This window comes from Lepisma saccharinum, chromosome 1 (genome assembly GCF_977018435.1).
Source record: "Lepisma saccharinum chromosome 1, izLepSacc3.1, whole genome shotgun sequence".
In the NCBI taxonomy this organism is placed as follows: domain Eukaryota; kingdom Metazoa; phylum Arthropoda; class Insecta; order Zygentoma; family Lepismatidae; genus Lepisma; species Lepisma saccharinum.
In genome coordinates this window covers 68,198,381-68,211,384 of record NC_139229.1, presented here as the reverse complement: position 1 = coordinate 68,211,384, position 13,004 = coordinate 68,198,381, and the positions used below count along the sequence as shown (strand labels likewise).

Sequence of the window (13,004 nt, the reverse complement as noted above, 5' to 3'; positions counted from 1 at the left end):
AAAACAACAGATGGAACAAGGAAGGAAAACGAAAGGGTTATTGTGTGTGTGTGTAGAGGCGTGTTGTTTCCCGTGTTTCTTCGAGAAACGATAACTCCGGCTGTAGGTGACGGAAATTCATGGGATTTAGACAGTCAGGTTCAAAATTTCTTGCCCCATCTTATGATGAACCTTAAAGTGGCGAGTTTTATGAAAACTTCTGGCGCGCAAAGAAAAATACAGAACACGGTGTTTAACTCGCGCACCGCAGTCTCCTAACTGTACAACGTTGCACTCCTGCCATTGGCTGGTCGCCACGCACACCCTCTGCGTGGCTCCGCCCGATATCGCTTCTAAAACCGTGCGTCGTATAATTACACATTAGACGTATGTGTTTGTGTGCGTTGGGTGAAAATTTCCTCGCTGCTGAAGATGATGTTATAGGAAGACGAGGAGCTTCCTTCAAAGGTAATCATTGCAGACGAAACCTGACTACATAATTTTGATCCAGAGAGGAAACAGCAAAGCCTTCGCGGGAAGCATTTTCATTATCAGAAGCAGCAGTGAAGGTTGCGGAGGCGATTCCGATGACCTATAAAAAAAGCGACTACCAGCATTCTTTGAAGACTGGCAAAAAAGCTGGGACAAGTGCATATCATCCAATGGGGCTACTTTCAGAAAGTCCGTCAAAATTCTGGGGATGAGTAAGGGTATGTTCTCAAAGCAAATTAATGATCGTTCTTTATGGAACAGCCCTCGTAGTTTGGGACGATGACATGGGTGTCAACAGATGCTGGATTCAGATGTAAATAGCAAATGAATATCCAATATTTTTCAAATAAAAAAATTGAGGATGGTGATAAATGCACATTATTATTATGGGTTCTTTTATTTCCTCAACACAAGGTGCTCTGTAAAAATAATCTCTTTCGATCAAGATTCTCGTGTTTCCCAACTCTCATCTATCCGTTTTCCTTACGTATTTTTACGGTTTTTAAAAATAAGAATACATGCCAATATCTACTTAATAGCATTATGTATTATTAACAGTTAAAAGCGATGAATTACGTATGTTTGTCTATGTGTACATAAATGCCTACCTATTAATGTGTTTGGGGGCAATGGCGCACGCAAGTGGGGAGCTGATGGAACCACAGCACCTACCGAAATTTCCAGAAAATAAAAATTTTCAAATGAAAGCAGTAGAAAACTTGGGATAAACTAAAGTGGCAATTACGAAATATTTTATATTGTACGCCGCCTCTACCTACTGTCGGTTTAAAAATTATAGATACTCGAGTTATAAATTAACCAGTAGATCTACATAAAAACGAGTTACATCAAAATTTAGCTTGAATTCTGCGTTAATCTATATTAATCAGATTTTTCGAGTATGACCTCAATTTTTTATCGTTGTGAGAACAAAAAAGGAGCATTTTTAAAGTTTTGCGAACGATCACTTTCTTTGAAATCCTTTAAATTAAAAACGGGTGGTCCGATGGTGATGAAATGTTAGTATGGTGCAGGCAGAAAGGTTTTAAACACAGCTCAGTGGTAGAGCAATGGTACGGTATGCCAGAGACCCGGGTTTGAGCCTGCATTTTACGCTGAAAATTCTACATAACTTTTTCTTAGTATTGGATAGTCCTACAAATACAGTATTGGTATTGTTTTGAAGGTCTTTGTATTTGTTTTTAAAATCCATTATCATTGTCAATTCACGTTGCGAAACCGATTTTATACAGGTTTTGGTACTACTTTACTATAGGGGTGACACCTATAAATCATTTAATTCGCACTTTTTTACATTGCTAACGTACTATTCTGCATTGCGGACCATTTCTTTAGGTGAAATAATGAATTTCTAACGAAAATAATGTATATTTCTTACATTTACGAGTACTTACTGTTACTAGTTATTTCGAATCTGTAACACACATTATGGCGATAGCGTACTGGTTCAGCGCGTTGTGAGTGTGTTTTGTCGATTTATGCAGTGCTTCAACCTTGTTTACCGGAAAACACCTACTTTCGTGCCCGGATTTAAAATTATGCTAATACCTAGCAAACCATTGACGTTAGCCCCACAAACCATTTTACGTAAGGTTAGGTTAGGTTAGGTTAGGTAAGCATAGTGAAAAAAAATTAAAAAAATAAAAAATACTAGACACGTCATGTTATAGTGAAAACACGGCGAGTTTGAAACACTGACTACGGGTTTACGTCATCTAACACACGGAACATTGTGCTCTCGTGCAGAAAGCAAATGGCGACAGCAGAAATAGCGTGTCGGACAGAGATTTTCGCAGAAAACAACATGCATTAGCATCAAAATGGACCAAAACTACAGTCACGAACTTCCACAACTCTACAGAAAATGATTTGCGTAAGTACTTTCTCCTGTAAAAAGTAAGAAATCCGTCACCCCTATTTGAAAGTGTTACCCAGATTTTTATTCAACGGAGTAAAGATGTACGTGGAACTTGGCAACACGGCACACAGCGATGCCCGTTGAATCGTGCGGGCTGTCACTGCGTGGGGTGTTGCTCCGTTGAATAAAAATCGGGGATCGAAACCAGGGCACACCAAAGACATGGGCAGTATACTACTAAGAGAACATTCAGCAGTCGAAACGAAGAAGAGGCCTCCCAAAGTGAAGAAAAATGATATCCACATACATCTTCCCGTACTAGCCAAGCCAACTCTAGAGTCCAGTAATGTAAAAGCTTGTAACAGCAGCGTGGCTACTGGCTTTCATCCCTTCCCGGTGCTTTGTCAGCGGGTACTCACCCTACACACCCCTTCGGCCTCTCGTGGCTGTCACAATAGCGCTGCGAACGCGTGAATATCCTGCACGCTTCGCTGATTTACCCCGTTCCCGGATATCGAATTCCGGTCCAGAGACAGCTTGTCTCGCGAGCATCGGACACGGCGCACTCCTCACTACGATCTTCGCTCTCACGTCTGCTGGTATGACTAGCCTCCGTTTTCCTGTGGTTACCACACAGCCTGGAATATCATAGGAAGCCCCTAAGAGTTCTGACTTTTTAACCCTAGCATACCCGAGGGGGGAGGGGGCTGTCAGGCCCACCACAACTACTTCTTCAATCTTTGAACTGTGAATTTTTTTATAAAAAATTTAAAATAAATTACATTGTTCTCTAGGGTGTTCTGAATTATCTGATAAGTAAGTTTCTCGTAAGCTTGGGTTAATGACACGTTTCCGGATCGTGGGTCCTGATCTCATACTGGCACATTGGTCAGTCATCACCTACCCTGCCAGTATGATTCAAGGTCACGGAAACACCCTGTGTAATTTTAGGTTCACATTAATTTTCCATGGAGAGGGCGCGGGCACTCTACCAGGAAACATTCAGCTTTTTATTGCAGTACATGTTGTTTACCTCTATCAGTGCTCGAAGCTGAGGGATACTTGCTCCAGGTTGGGAACGGGTGGTGAGATGATTACGCAAATCATTCTAGTTTGCGATGCTTTAGGATTTCTTAACAAAGAGGATAGCATTTCTCAACGCTTCCCCCAGCTTCGGGCAGCCTGTATTAACACACTTCAAAATCAGAAACACAACATTAGATCTGAGACGTTTACGGAAATCTCATTGGTGGCTTACCTCCTTGCAGAGACGGGTAGATGTAATACGACGGTTCCTGAACCCACGATGACACTCTCACGAATTCCTTGACGTAGCTGGGCACTATGCAGCGCATGAGAGCAGCGCAGCCTCGTAATGCGGGCATCGACTTCGCTTCCACCTTGTAAGCTTGGGTGACCACTGCAAAGACAGGAATTATTGCACAAGTTAGTCGGACACACGTTCGTTACCTACAAATGTAAATCGTTCATTACTCAATATTCTTAAACCTTCTATACCGTTCCATGCATTCAAGGGTCTCTTCGTAATCTACGTGGACCTCAGCCATGAAACCCCGTAGGAAATTTTCCGAAGGGGGATCGCAAACTTTCGTCCTGATGTTACATTTATTGACATCATGTTTACATGTCAAGCTAAAAGAGAAGTGCTTTCAGGGAGATAGGGAAAAGACAGATGAAAGCGGTAGAGGGAGAAAGGAAGAGTATTGAAGAGATAGAGAGAGAGAGAGAAAGGAGAAGAAAATATAGAAGCAAGGCAAACGCAGAGAGAGAGGAAAGAGAAATAAAAACGTAGCAGAGACTCAGAGAAAGAAGTAGGAAAGCGAGACAAAGAGAACGAAAGGAATAAAGAAACGAGAGAAAGAAAATTAAATATAGAAGCCATAGAGAGGGAGAGAGATAAAGGAAATCGAGAAGCGACATAGAGAGCGGGGGGGGAGAAGAAAGAGAAATAGTAGAAGATCGATAGAGGGAGAGAGAATAAAGAAGAAAGAAAACGGGAGAAGAAAACATAGAACAAGATGTGATCAAAAAGAGAGGAATGTAGTAGTTCGGATTCCACTTTAAACTGTAGGTCCAGTCTCGATTAGCCTTACTGTTCACAAAGTGGACTCAAAACACCAAATCAATCAATCAAAAAGAGAGGAAGTAAACACGAACCAAGAGGAAGTAAGAAAATAATGTCGAGAGCTAGAAAGACGATACAAGAAAACAAATAGACAAAGTAATTACAAATACAAGGGAGTAAGAAAGAGAAGCAGGCATTTTTTTTTCTTGTACCAATGCCGTAATTTTATAATGTCCGCTTCAGAAAAGTTGTTAGCAGAAATGTTTCTGTGGGCGCCTCCAGGGACGTTTAATGTTGGAGCAAAGCAAGATCAGTGGAGGCAGTTGCCACCTGAGTGTTGCAATGTAGCAGGACTTCACGCGCTACCTTTAGCCTTTAGTCAGGAGATGTTGCAACATGGCGGACAGTGGTACGTGCAGCATATCTTTAAGGGTATAATATGCAAAGAGATGGCTTATGTGTAAAGTTATCAGCATTTACATAATTTCAATTACAGTGCATAACATTGTTAGTAGTCATTGATGTAAATTAATAAAAGTAGATCATGTTATCTCTCGTAGTCCTCCAGTCAAGTGTGAGGTGCAATGTGAAAGGCATTGATCACGAGATGATTGTCAATTGTTATCAGCTGTTGCACCCTGAGACTCGACTCTGTATCCAGGAAATGCCATTAAACACGAGCAACCAAACAGCGCTTTGCTTCAACGTTGAGCGTTCCTGGAGGTGCCCTGTGAAATAGCAAGAAAAGGAAAACCAATGACGGTTAACCCATGTTGTCAATTCGTCACCCACATTTGTGTTGAGAGCCTAGATTACTAGGAAACACCATTCACCTCTTTTAGGTTGACAATAGCATGGTTGTTCTCCAATTTAGGGCAGAATCCTAAATCGCCTTCCTATTGGTGGAAACATTAGCAGCACGTTAATACTCTTGCTGTTAACACTCATGCACCATTTTCATCAACTTGTTTTCCCTGGCGGACATTAATAGGAAGACAAACCGAAAAAATAATTTCTGAGAGAGGTGGAGGCTGGGGTGGCGCTAGCCCCTCTCCCCCGCACCCGTTTACGGCAGAAGTGAAAATGTCCAGCGATCCAGCTCCCATCGGTACACAATGGTTGTCACAGAGCCGCTCTGTCATGCTCGAACGACTGTGAAACCATGCTCTCTCGTCTGTGCAATCAGACTTTGGTGATCAAACAGAGCGAGGCTGCAGAATCCTGGCCAAAAGTTCCAGCCCGATGTGGCGTTTGAGGGAGGAGGGATGATGGTAGGAGGGGGGCTACCGCTCTCTACAACGGTGGGCACGTAATGCGATTTTAGTTTCAGGGATTTATGACCACGTGCATCGGGATGAAACCCTTCCTTTTCCATTCTGTCTTACTGGTGGAAACCGTTCAGAAGAATCGGTGGCAGGGTGGTTAGTTTAACGCGTCACGACGCCAAGGGTCCGGGGTTCGAATCCAAGCCTGGGCATGGGTACTCTTTGTAAGTGCCCCTTCAAGTTCATCATATCATCACTCATCCTCATCGTCGCGTTTAGCTAAAATGGACAGAAAAGCGACGCTAAATAACAAAACTCAAATCGTTGAGAAAAATCAATTTTAAGATCCTAATCAGCGAAGCTAGAGAAAGAAGTACCCTCATGTGCAATTTCATACCCAGGATCGCACATACTAAGATCCATATGATAACTGACACGTGTTGATCACTAGCTTACTCAGGATATTTTTCTCGGAATTGGAAACGTGGATTTTTAACTTTCGATTTTAAAATTGTTGAAAGACAAATATGGTAATCGGGTGTTTCATACGTACTACATCTAGACTGCATTTTGCAGACAAGCGAGGCTCTGGCGTCTAGACTCGCAACCAGTATAATTTTCTGTGGGGCTCCTATTGTGTCGTCCCTAGATTTTTGATTGTAGTCCATGTGTGTTTGTGCTTGTCCATTCGTCTATTTTATCTTGTCACCATTCATCCTTAATCATCATCGCGATTAGCCGAAAGTGGTAGAAAAGCGAACTAAAATGATTTAATCAATTTACTGCTTTCATTTGAAAATTTTGGAGGGAGCTGCAGCCCCATCAGCTTCCCTACGTACACCAATAGTGCTCATCATCAATTTGCATTTCCATTTATTCTCATTTATATTTTGATTACATCTATTTAATAACTACACTAACCTGAATATAACATTGGCTACGTGTAACATTTTTCAGAAACTGTAGAAGAAATATTATTTGGTGAAATTTGAAACTTGTCGCCAGATGACTGTAGTATTTACTCTTCCCGATTGTTAATACTATCCCTATTGACCCAAATAAAGTTCCTGATCTAAATTATGAAACTTGGTTGTACTAAAAAATTAACGTATGTTCTCATATTACACGATTCTTTGTTTTTGCATCAATGGCTCATAGCGTTTGGCATGATCTAACTCTAACTGTTATCACAAAAGAATGCTTGTTGAGTTTAAAGTGACTGATATAAATAATAAACTTTAATACTCTGAGTACTCTGTTCAAGCCCTCGTAAACTGTATTAAATATTAAATTAATATGCTAATGTAATTTTTGTACTTATAACGGAAGTGCTGCTTTGCCAATTGGCAAGGTGAAATTCATACAGGTGGATCCTCGCAAAATTCCAACGGGCACGATGATGTTACTTGATGGCCATTCATATTCTGAATAAGAAGAATATTATAATTTAAACAGTTTATGTTATTAATTTCGTTCACATACTGTAAACTTAGTGTATATTATATTATCAATGGGACGCACACATTGGAGCACTTCAGAATATTAGTTTGGTGCAAAAGTACAAAAGATTTTTTTTTAAAAAAAAAAGCATGAAGTCTGCTTCAGTGCACTACACTTCAGGCACTTATGCCTATTATGCGTATGTGTGGTATAATTTAGGAAATTATGCTGATTTTTAAATATTTATTTACTTAATTTCACAGTATCTTTGACATTATAATAGTTTGTATGCATCGTGCTTTTTGTTACGTACATGTAGTCTATGTATAAATTATTTCCGTATTGAATTCCTCCAGTACTGGAGCCATTTTGAATGAGGGGGAAAATAACATAACAGTAGGATAAAGAAAATAGTAACAATAGCAAGAAGCTCCGCATTATAGATACATTAATAACCTACAATTATTTGTAAGTACAACACAAAGTCGAGTAGGTCTTGAAAATATCAAGTTTGACCTCTTATAAAACTTCTTTGGTAATCTATAAAAGTAGCATTCAGTTTAAATAAATTACTGCTTGTTTCTGAAATATGTTGCAGAAATGTGGAGTGCCTCATGAAAAATATTTTCAAAAATGCGTTTCTTCCTGCTAAATGTCAAAATAATGACCGGCAATTTTGCATTTCGATGTGAAATATTCTTGAGAAATGTGCAATTTTAGTGGATGGTAACGCGCGAGAAGAGATATTTAAAACGTGGATACGCAGTAGGTTGTGCAGAAAAAGGCGAAGCTGAAGCAGCTATCGTCATTTCACTAACCATTCCGAACAAAAGGCTGGGAGTATTAAGGACAGATGTTTCATATAAGACAGCGGCGCTTACATTTGCCGTCTTAAACTGCTGTGCAACATCTGTTGAAAATTAGTGATCGAGATTTCTTTGCAAGAGTACCGTAACGATTCCCAAATCGAGATTCTAAATGTAAAACCCTATTCCACAACCTCTAGAGCCACAATAATATAAACATTAAAGTTTCGATTTTGCTGTACTCTATAGCTGAAGTTGAGAATCGGATTGTTTCGTTTGCATTAATGTGGTTTTAGTGTGACTTGAAGACTTGGATTTTTCTGTTGGATAGGCCTTAAGGCTTCATTAGGAACACATTAGTATTATAAGAATTTAAATGTGTATTTACAAAGCTTTGGGAAAGTTTCAAATCCACCGTATGCTGAAATAGACTAATCGATTTGATTTTGATTTGATTTGATTTAGTTTATTTTACTTCGCGTTTTGTGCCTATTGGCTAATTTGCGAAGATGGGGATGAGGGATGAAATGATGAAATTGATGAATGGACATTCACAAACAACCAAGCCCGACCGGGATTCGAACCCGGGGCCCTTGGCGTCGCAGCGCGATGTGCTAACCACTCGGCCACAGGGTCGGGCTAGACTAATCGAAACTGCACCGCACCTACAGTTGAGAATGGGATCCTAATCACTGTGCAATGTACAGTGACAGGCAATAAAAATTCGACACCTAGATCCTGAAATGCCCGCTTCTCTGCAAAGCGTTATATGTGTAGCCTAACTCTACGGCTGTATGTGGGTTCTAATAGCAAAATTTCAATGGTAACTTCTACCACAGCCGTAGAGTTAGGCAACACACACAACGCCCTGCAAGGAAGTGAGTATTTCAAGACCTTGGTGTCCCATTTGTATTGCAGGTGACTGTACTTACACAGGGAACCCAACTCGGAACCTCGTCATTACAACTAATAACTACTGCTCTATCTAGGTGCCCCGTCTATCCGTGCATTGCAACGTGCCATGAAGGCATACAGTTCATGTCATGGTTAGGCGCTCCCAACCACAGCGCGTGCCACACTGGATATCTGAAGGAATAGGACCTTTTCGTCGGTCTTTCATGCCTTGTAGGGAAAATATATGTAAAAATGTTGACACATTGACACCATTTTGCAATATACGCGATGAAGCGGGAGGTAGGGGGAATGAGAATTATATACCACATTTCTCCGAATCCAAAACGCCATCGAATGTATGGTACACCTTCAAAATTGCTTCAGGTTTTGAGGGAAAAAATTACTTCCAATTTTAGACTTGTGGATGTATATAATACTGGTACTTCTAACAACAATGCCGTATTGTTACATTTGCATTGTTGTTACATTTACTGACATTACTATTATTGACATTGGCATTTACCATTTGAACAATAACAGCACATTGCACTAATACCGTGATACATTTACGATAGACGCAATCGAATCTGCAGTTAAATTTTCAATATCCAAAAATCTAAAAAGAGGCGCGCCTTAGGTTCGAAGAAGTGCGGTAATGTTTCTTTAGTAAATCGTTTATTTTTTTCTGTTTCTAAGTCACTTTTGCTACTAGTTGCACCAATTTTAATTTGTTACATAAAGAAGAGGAAAAAGATAGGGGGGCAGATCAAGTGAAGTGTTCATTACAACGGGAGGAAGTGAATTAGTAGACATCAGAAATAGACAGCCTGTCGTAATTAAATACTTTATGGGGACTATGATATGTCCTGGGATGAATGCGCCATGTGCACTCCTGCTCAAGCCCTATAGTTCCTATGTGCCACTGATCGATCTGATTACGAGAGCCGTCAAAATTCCAACATTACCAAACGAATAATAAATAAACAGCAAGACGTCATACTTGAGGCTAAAACTGTCTCCGATCTTGTCCAGGCATTGCCTCAAGTCGTCTTGATTTCCCACTGCACTCACCAAGACAAAATACAACCCCAGCTCCCTGCCTCGTGTCATCCTGGCTATCAAGCGTCAAATTAATCCCGTTGCCTCGAAAATCCCAGAGGAATATTGGGATGATGTGACGGTTTAATCAATGTAAACTAAACACGAAAGAACAACACAGCTCGCGGAAAACACAAGTCGACAGTGTCGCTATTCCCATGTCTAATAAGATGTGCCACGATGCTGTACTTTGTTATGATTTCCAACTGAAGGGCTGCCTTCGCGTCTTAAGATGCTAGTCTGAGGGTTTACGCGAGAGATGGCACGAGTCGAGCTACTTGTTAATCTGACACGATTCTATTGGAAAGGCTTGATGACGTATTTTGTCTAAGCAGTTTGGTTGGTGGAGAATTACATGCGCAGCAATGAAAGTTGATTAGGTAAAGAAACAGCAAGCGAACTAAGAATTTCCTTGAAGAAAACCTTTCCGACCCAATTCAACTTTACTTGTCAACTTATACAAGTTATCCCATCTCCAAATGCCAGTTCGGGCTAACAATGAAATTACGGATGCAAGCATGCGATTCTCAATTTGGGACATATTAATACTATAACCATGGTAAGATATGAACACAGAAATCTCGCTTACTGACAAATGCTGAATGTTATTAACATTTAGCCTTGTATTTGACGGAGATAACTTTCCCAATCTCGAGGTCCATTTTTAACAGTGCAATTGAATAAACAATTCGCGTTACAACATATAAATTTTGGTATCACACACCACACCAATAATTGTTTTTCGCTTTACGCCATTTCCGAGTCAAACTAAAATGTGTACAAACAATAAGCTGAACTAAATTAGCCTACCTGACGAGATAATAAGCAAACAGTAAAAGATTGCGTGTGAATAGAAAGTCAAAACTATTTTTTTTGTGCTTGTACAAAATACATATGGAAATATAAAAAAGGAAACTTACTCAAATATTTAAAATTATTATTATTTAGTCAGTTACACGGGTTTCGATGCTGTGAGTCCAAGTAACACCCCCTCCCTCTTTTTCTGGGGGCCCTGCTTAGGTCGAGCACACATGTTCATTATCAAAACTCAATCATTTTGCGTTCAAAGTGTAGTTAAAATTGTAAATTAATTTTCCGTGTAAAAATATCACATTACAGTGTGTTGATTCAAGCGTTTCACAATATTCCTTCAATTGGCCACATACATTTTCGATACTTACTAAACATAAAATATTAAACCGTTGGTAGTGGAACAGTTCTTTTCCACCACTGTTCATATCTATATTTCATTTCTAATTATTTTCTAATATCATTCAAGAATTCTATCATTTCTTCATATTCCTACGTTTTCCAGCATTTCTCTGATTTCGCAGCAACTTCTTGCCAGTATTGCTGTGAGATTCCCCCTCGCAAACCCTAAATCGCCACACATGGCCCATGACGGATTCGCCCCGAGTCTAGCCTCGCATCACAGCCATCTTTACTTTTGAAATCCCTATGTCTTTACACTAAACGTTCTTGCGAATATCTTAAATCTGGCAACTATCGGCTAACCTAGCTCTCTCTTCTATTCATCTTTCCACTAATGGCCCAGAGGCAGCCACTGCTATTGTCAACTGTGTGTCTCTCTCCAGCCATTCTGGCGACACAAGTCACAAAACTCATTTTCTCACAATAACCCCTTTTATACGTCCCGATCATCTGGTCTGCATCCTCCTGTACTGGTTGCAAACTCCAAAGATGTGTCACTAGAATTATAGTAATATAATAATATGGTTGGATACTTTGCTTTGGTGTAGCGGGGATATATTGCCTGAAGTCATAGGAGGTTTGACATCACTGCAAACTGTCCTTTGCTGCTTGTAACTTTTCCCTCCAAATTTCAACCAATAGAATTCAAAAAGTCAACTCAATTTCGGCATAACCATAACATTCTAAATTTTGTGGAAACAGTTTTTGGCTCGAGTACGGTGAAGGACGGAGGTGTCGAATACCATCGAGATCCGTCGGTGACCACTAAGCAGTACCGAGTGTAAGAGATATTATGGTGGACAGTGTTAAGATACCTAAGTGTGTGAGGTGACAAAAACAAGTTGACGTCCAAGTTGCTATGCTTATTTTCAGTACAAGTTTATTGTGCGGACAGTGTTATAAAATACATAAGTGTGAGCAAGGAACTAAATGCACCAATGGATCGGTTTGACCAATGCAGAACCGGTGTTTTGATAAAGGACCACAGGACGCAAGAATAGGAGCTTCACCACGGCAGTGTCGTCCAGGAACCCATGGAAGGGGTAAGAAAACGAAATTAAACAACAGTGCGCCAGCCAGGGGCGGCGCCAGAAATTTTCGACCGGGTGGGCAGAAGCTGTATATTGATATAATAAGGTGGGCAGGTATATGCATGTAAGACATATATGTATGACATACATGCATATGTATCCCCTTCTCTCTTACACTCCAGATTTCCCTTCACTTCTTTTCCCTTTCCTTTTCATCTTTTCTGTTTTACTCCCTAATGGCTTCTTATATCTTTCTTTCTCAGCTTGTTACCTCCTTCTCCCTTTCACTTTCTCTCTTTCCATTCTTCAAATGTTTCTCTTAACTGCCATGCACACACACATCACATGTATGTGTGTGTGTGTGTTAGGTGTCTTTCCTCAATCTCTTCTAATGTATTTTCTCATCTTGTTCCACTTCTTTGTCTCCGATGGACACAATTATTTCAAGGTAAGTGTTTGTGTGTACGCAGCCATACATTCTAATCACATTATTTCCTTCATGTCAATGTTGTGAAATAAATGTGAATTTGTTGCATCACATTTGTCCAAGTGCAAAAATACAAGGCACATACCTATTCCACTTTATATATTAGGTGACAGTGATAGAAATTGTGATGGTAGACAATGGTGAAGGATTAAATTACTTTTTCGTAATTTAAATGCATGTTCCTGATCATAATATTTTCATCCAATGAGTTTTTGACTGAAACTTGGGGGTTAATGATCACATTTCTTGGCTTACAAGGTTATTACAACTGGCAAATATATCTGAATGTTTGCAGTAACGGCTATTGGGTGCCAAAACTTGGGGACAAGAACAGT

General features: G+C 40.0%; 1 protein-coding gene across 1 annotated transcript in view; it reads right to left on the bottom strand.

Annotated features, from left to right (window-relative positions):
- LOC145996198 (cell adhesion molecule Dscam2-like) overlaps positions 1–13,004 on the bottom strand; it is a 501,892-nt gene that overhangs the window by 294,902 nt on the left and 193,986 nt on the right. The window contains exon 4 of the mRNA XM_083132598.1: positions 3,609–3,770. Within this exon, the coding sequence (XP_082988724.1) occupies positions 3,609–3,770 (162 nt within the window). The remainder of the gene's footprint in view (positions 1–3,608; positions 3,771–13,004) is intronic.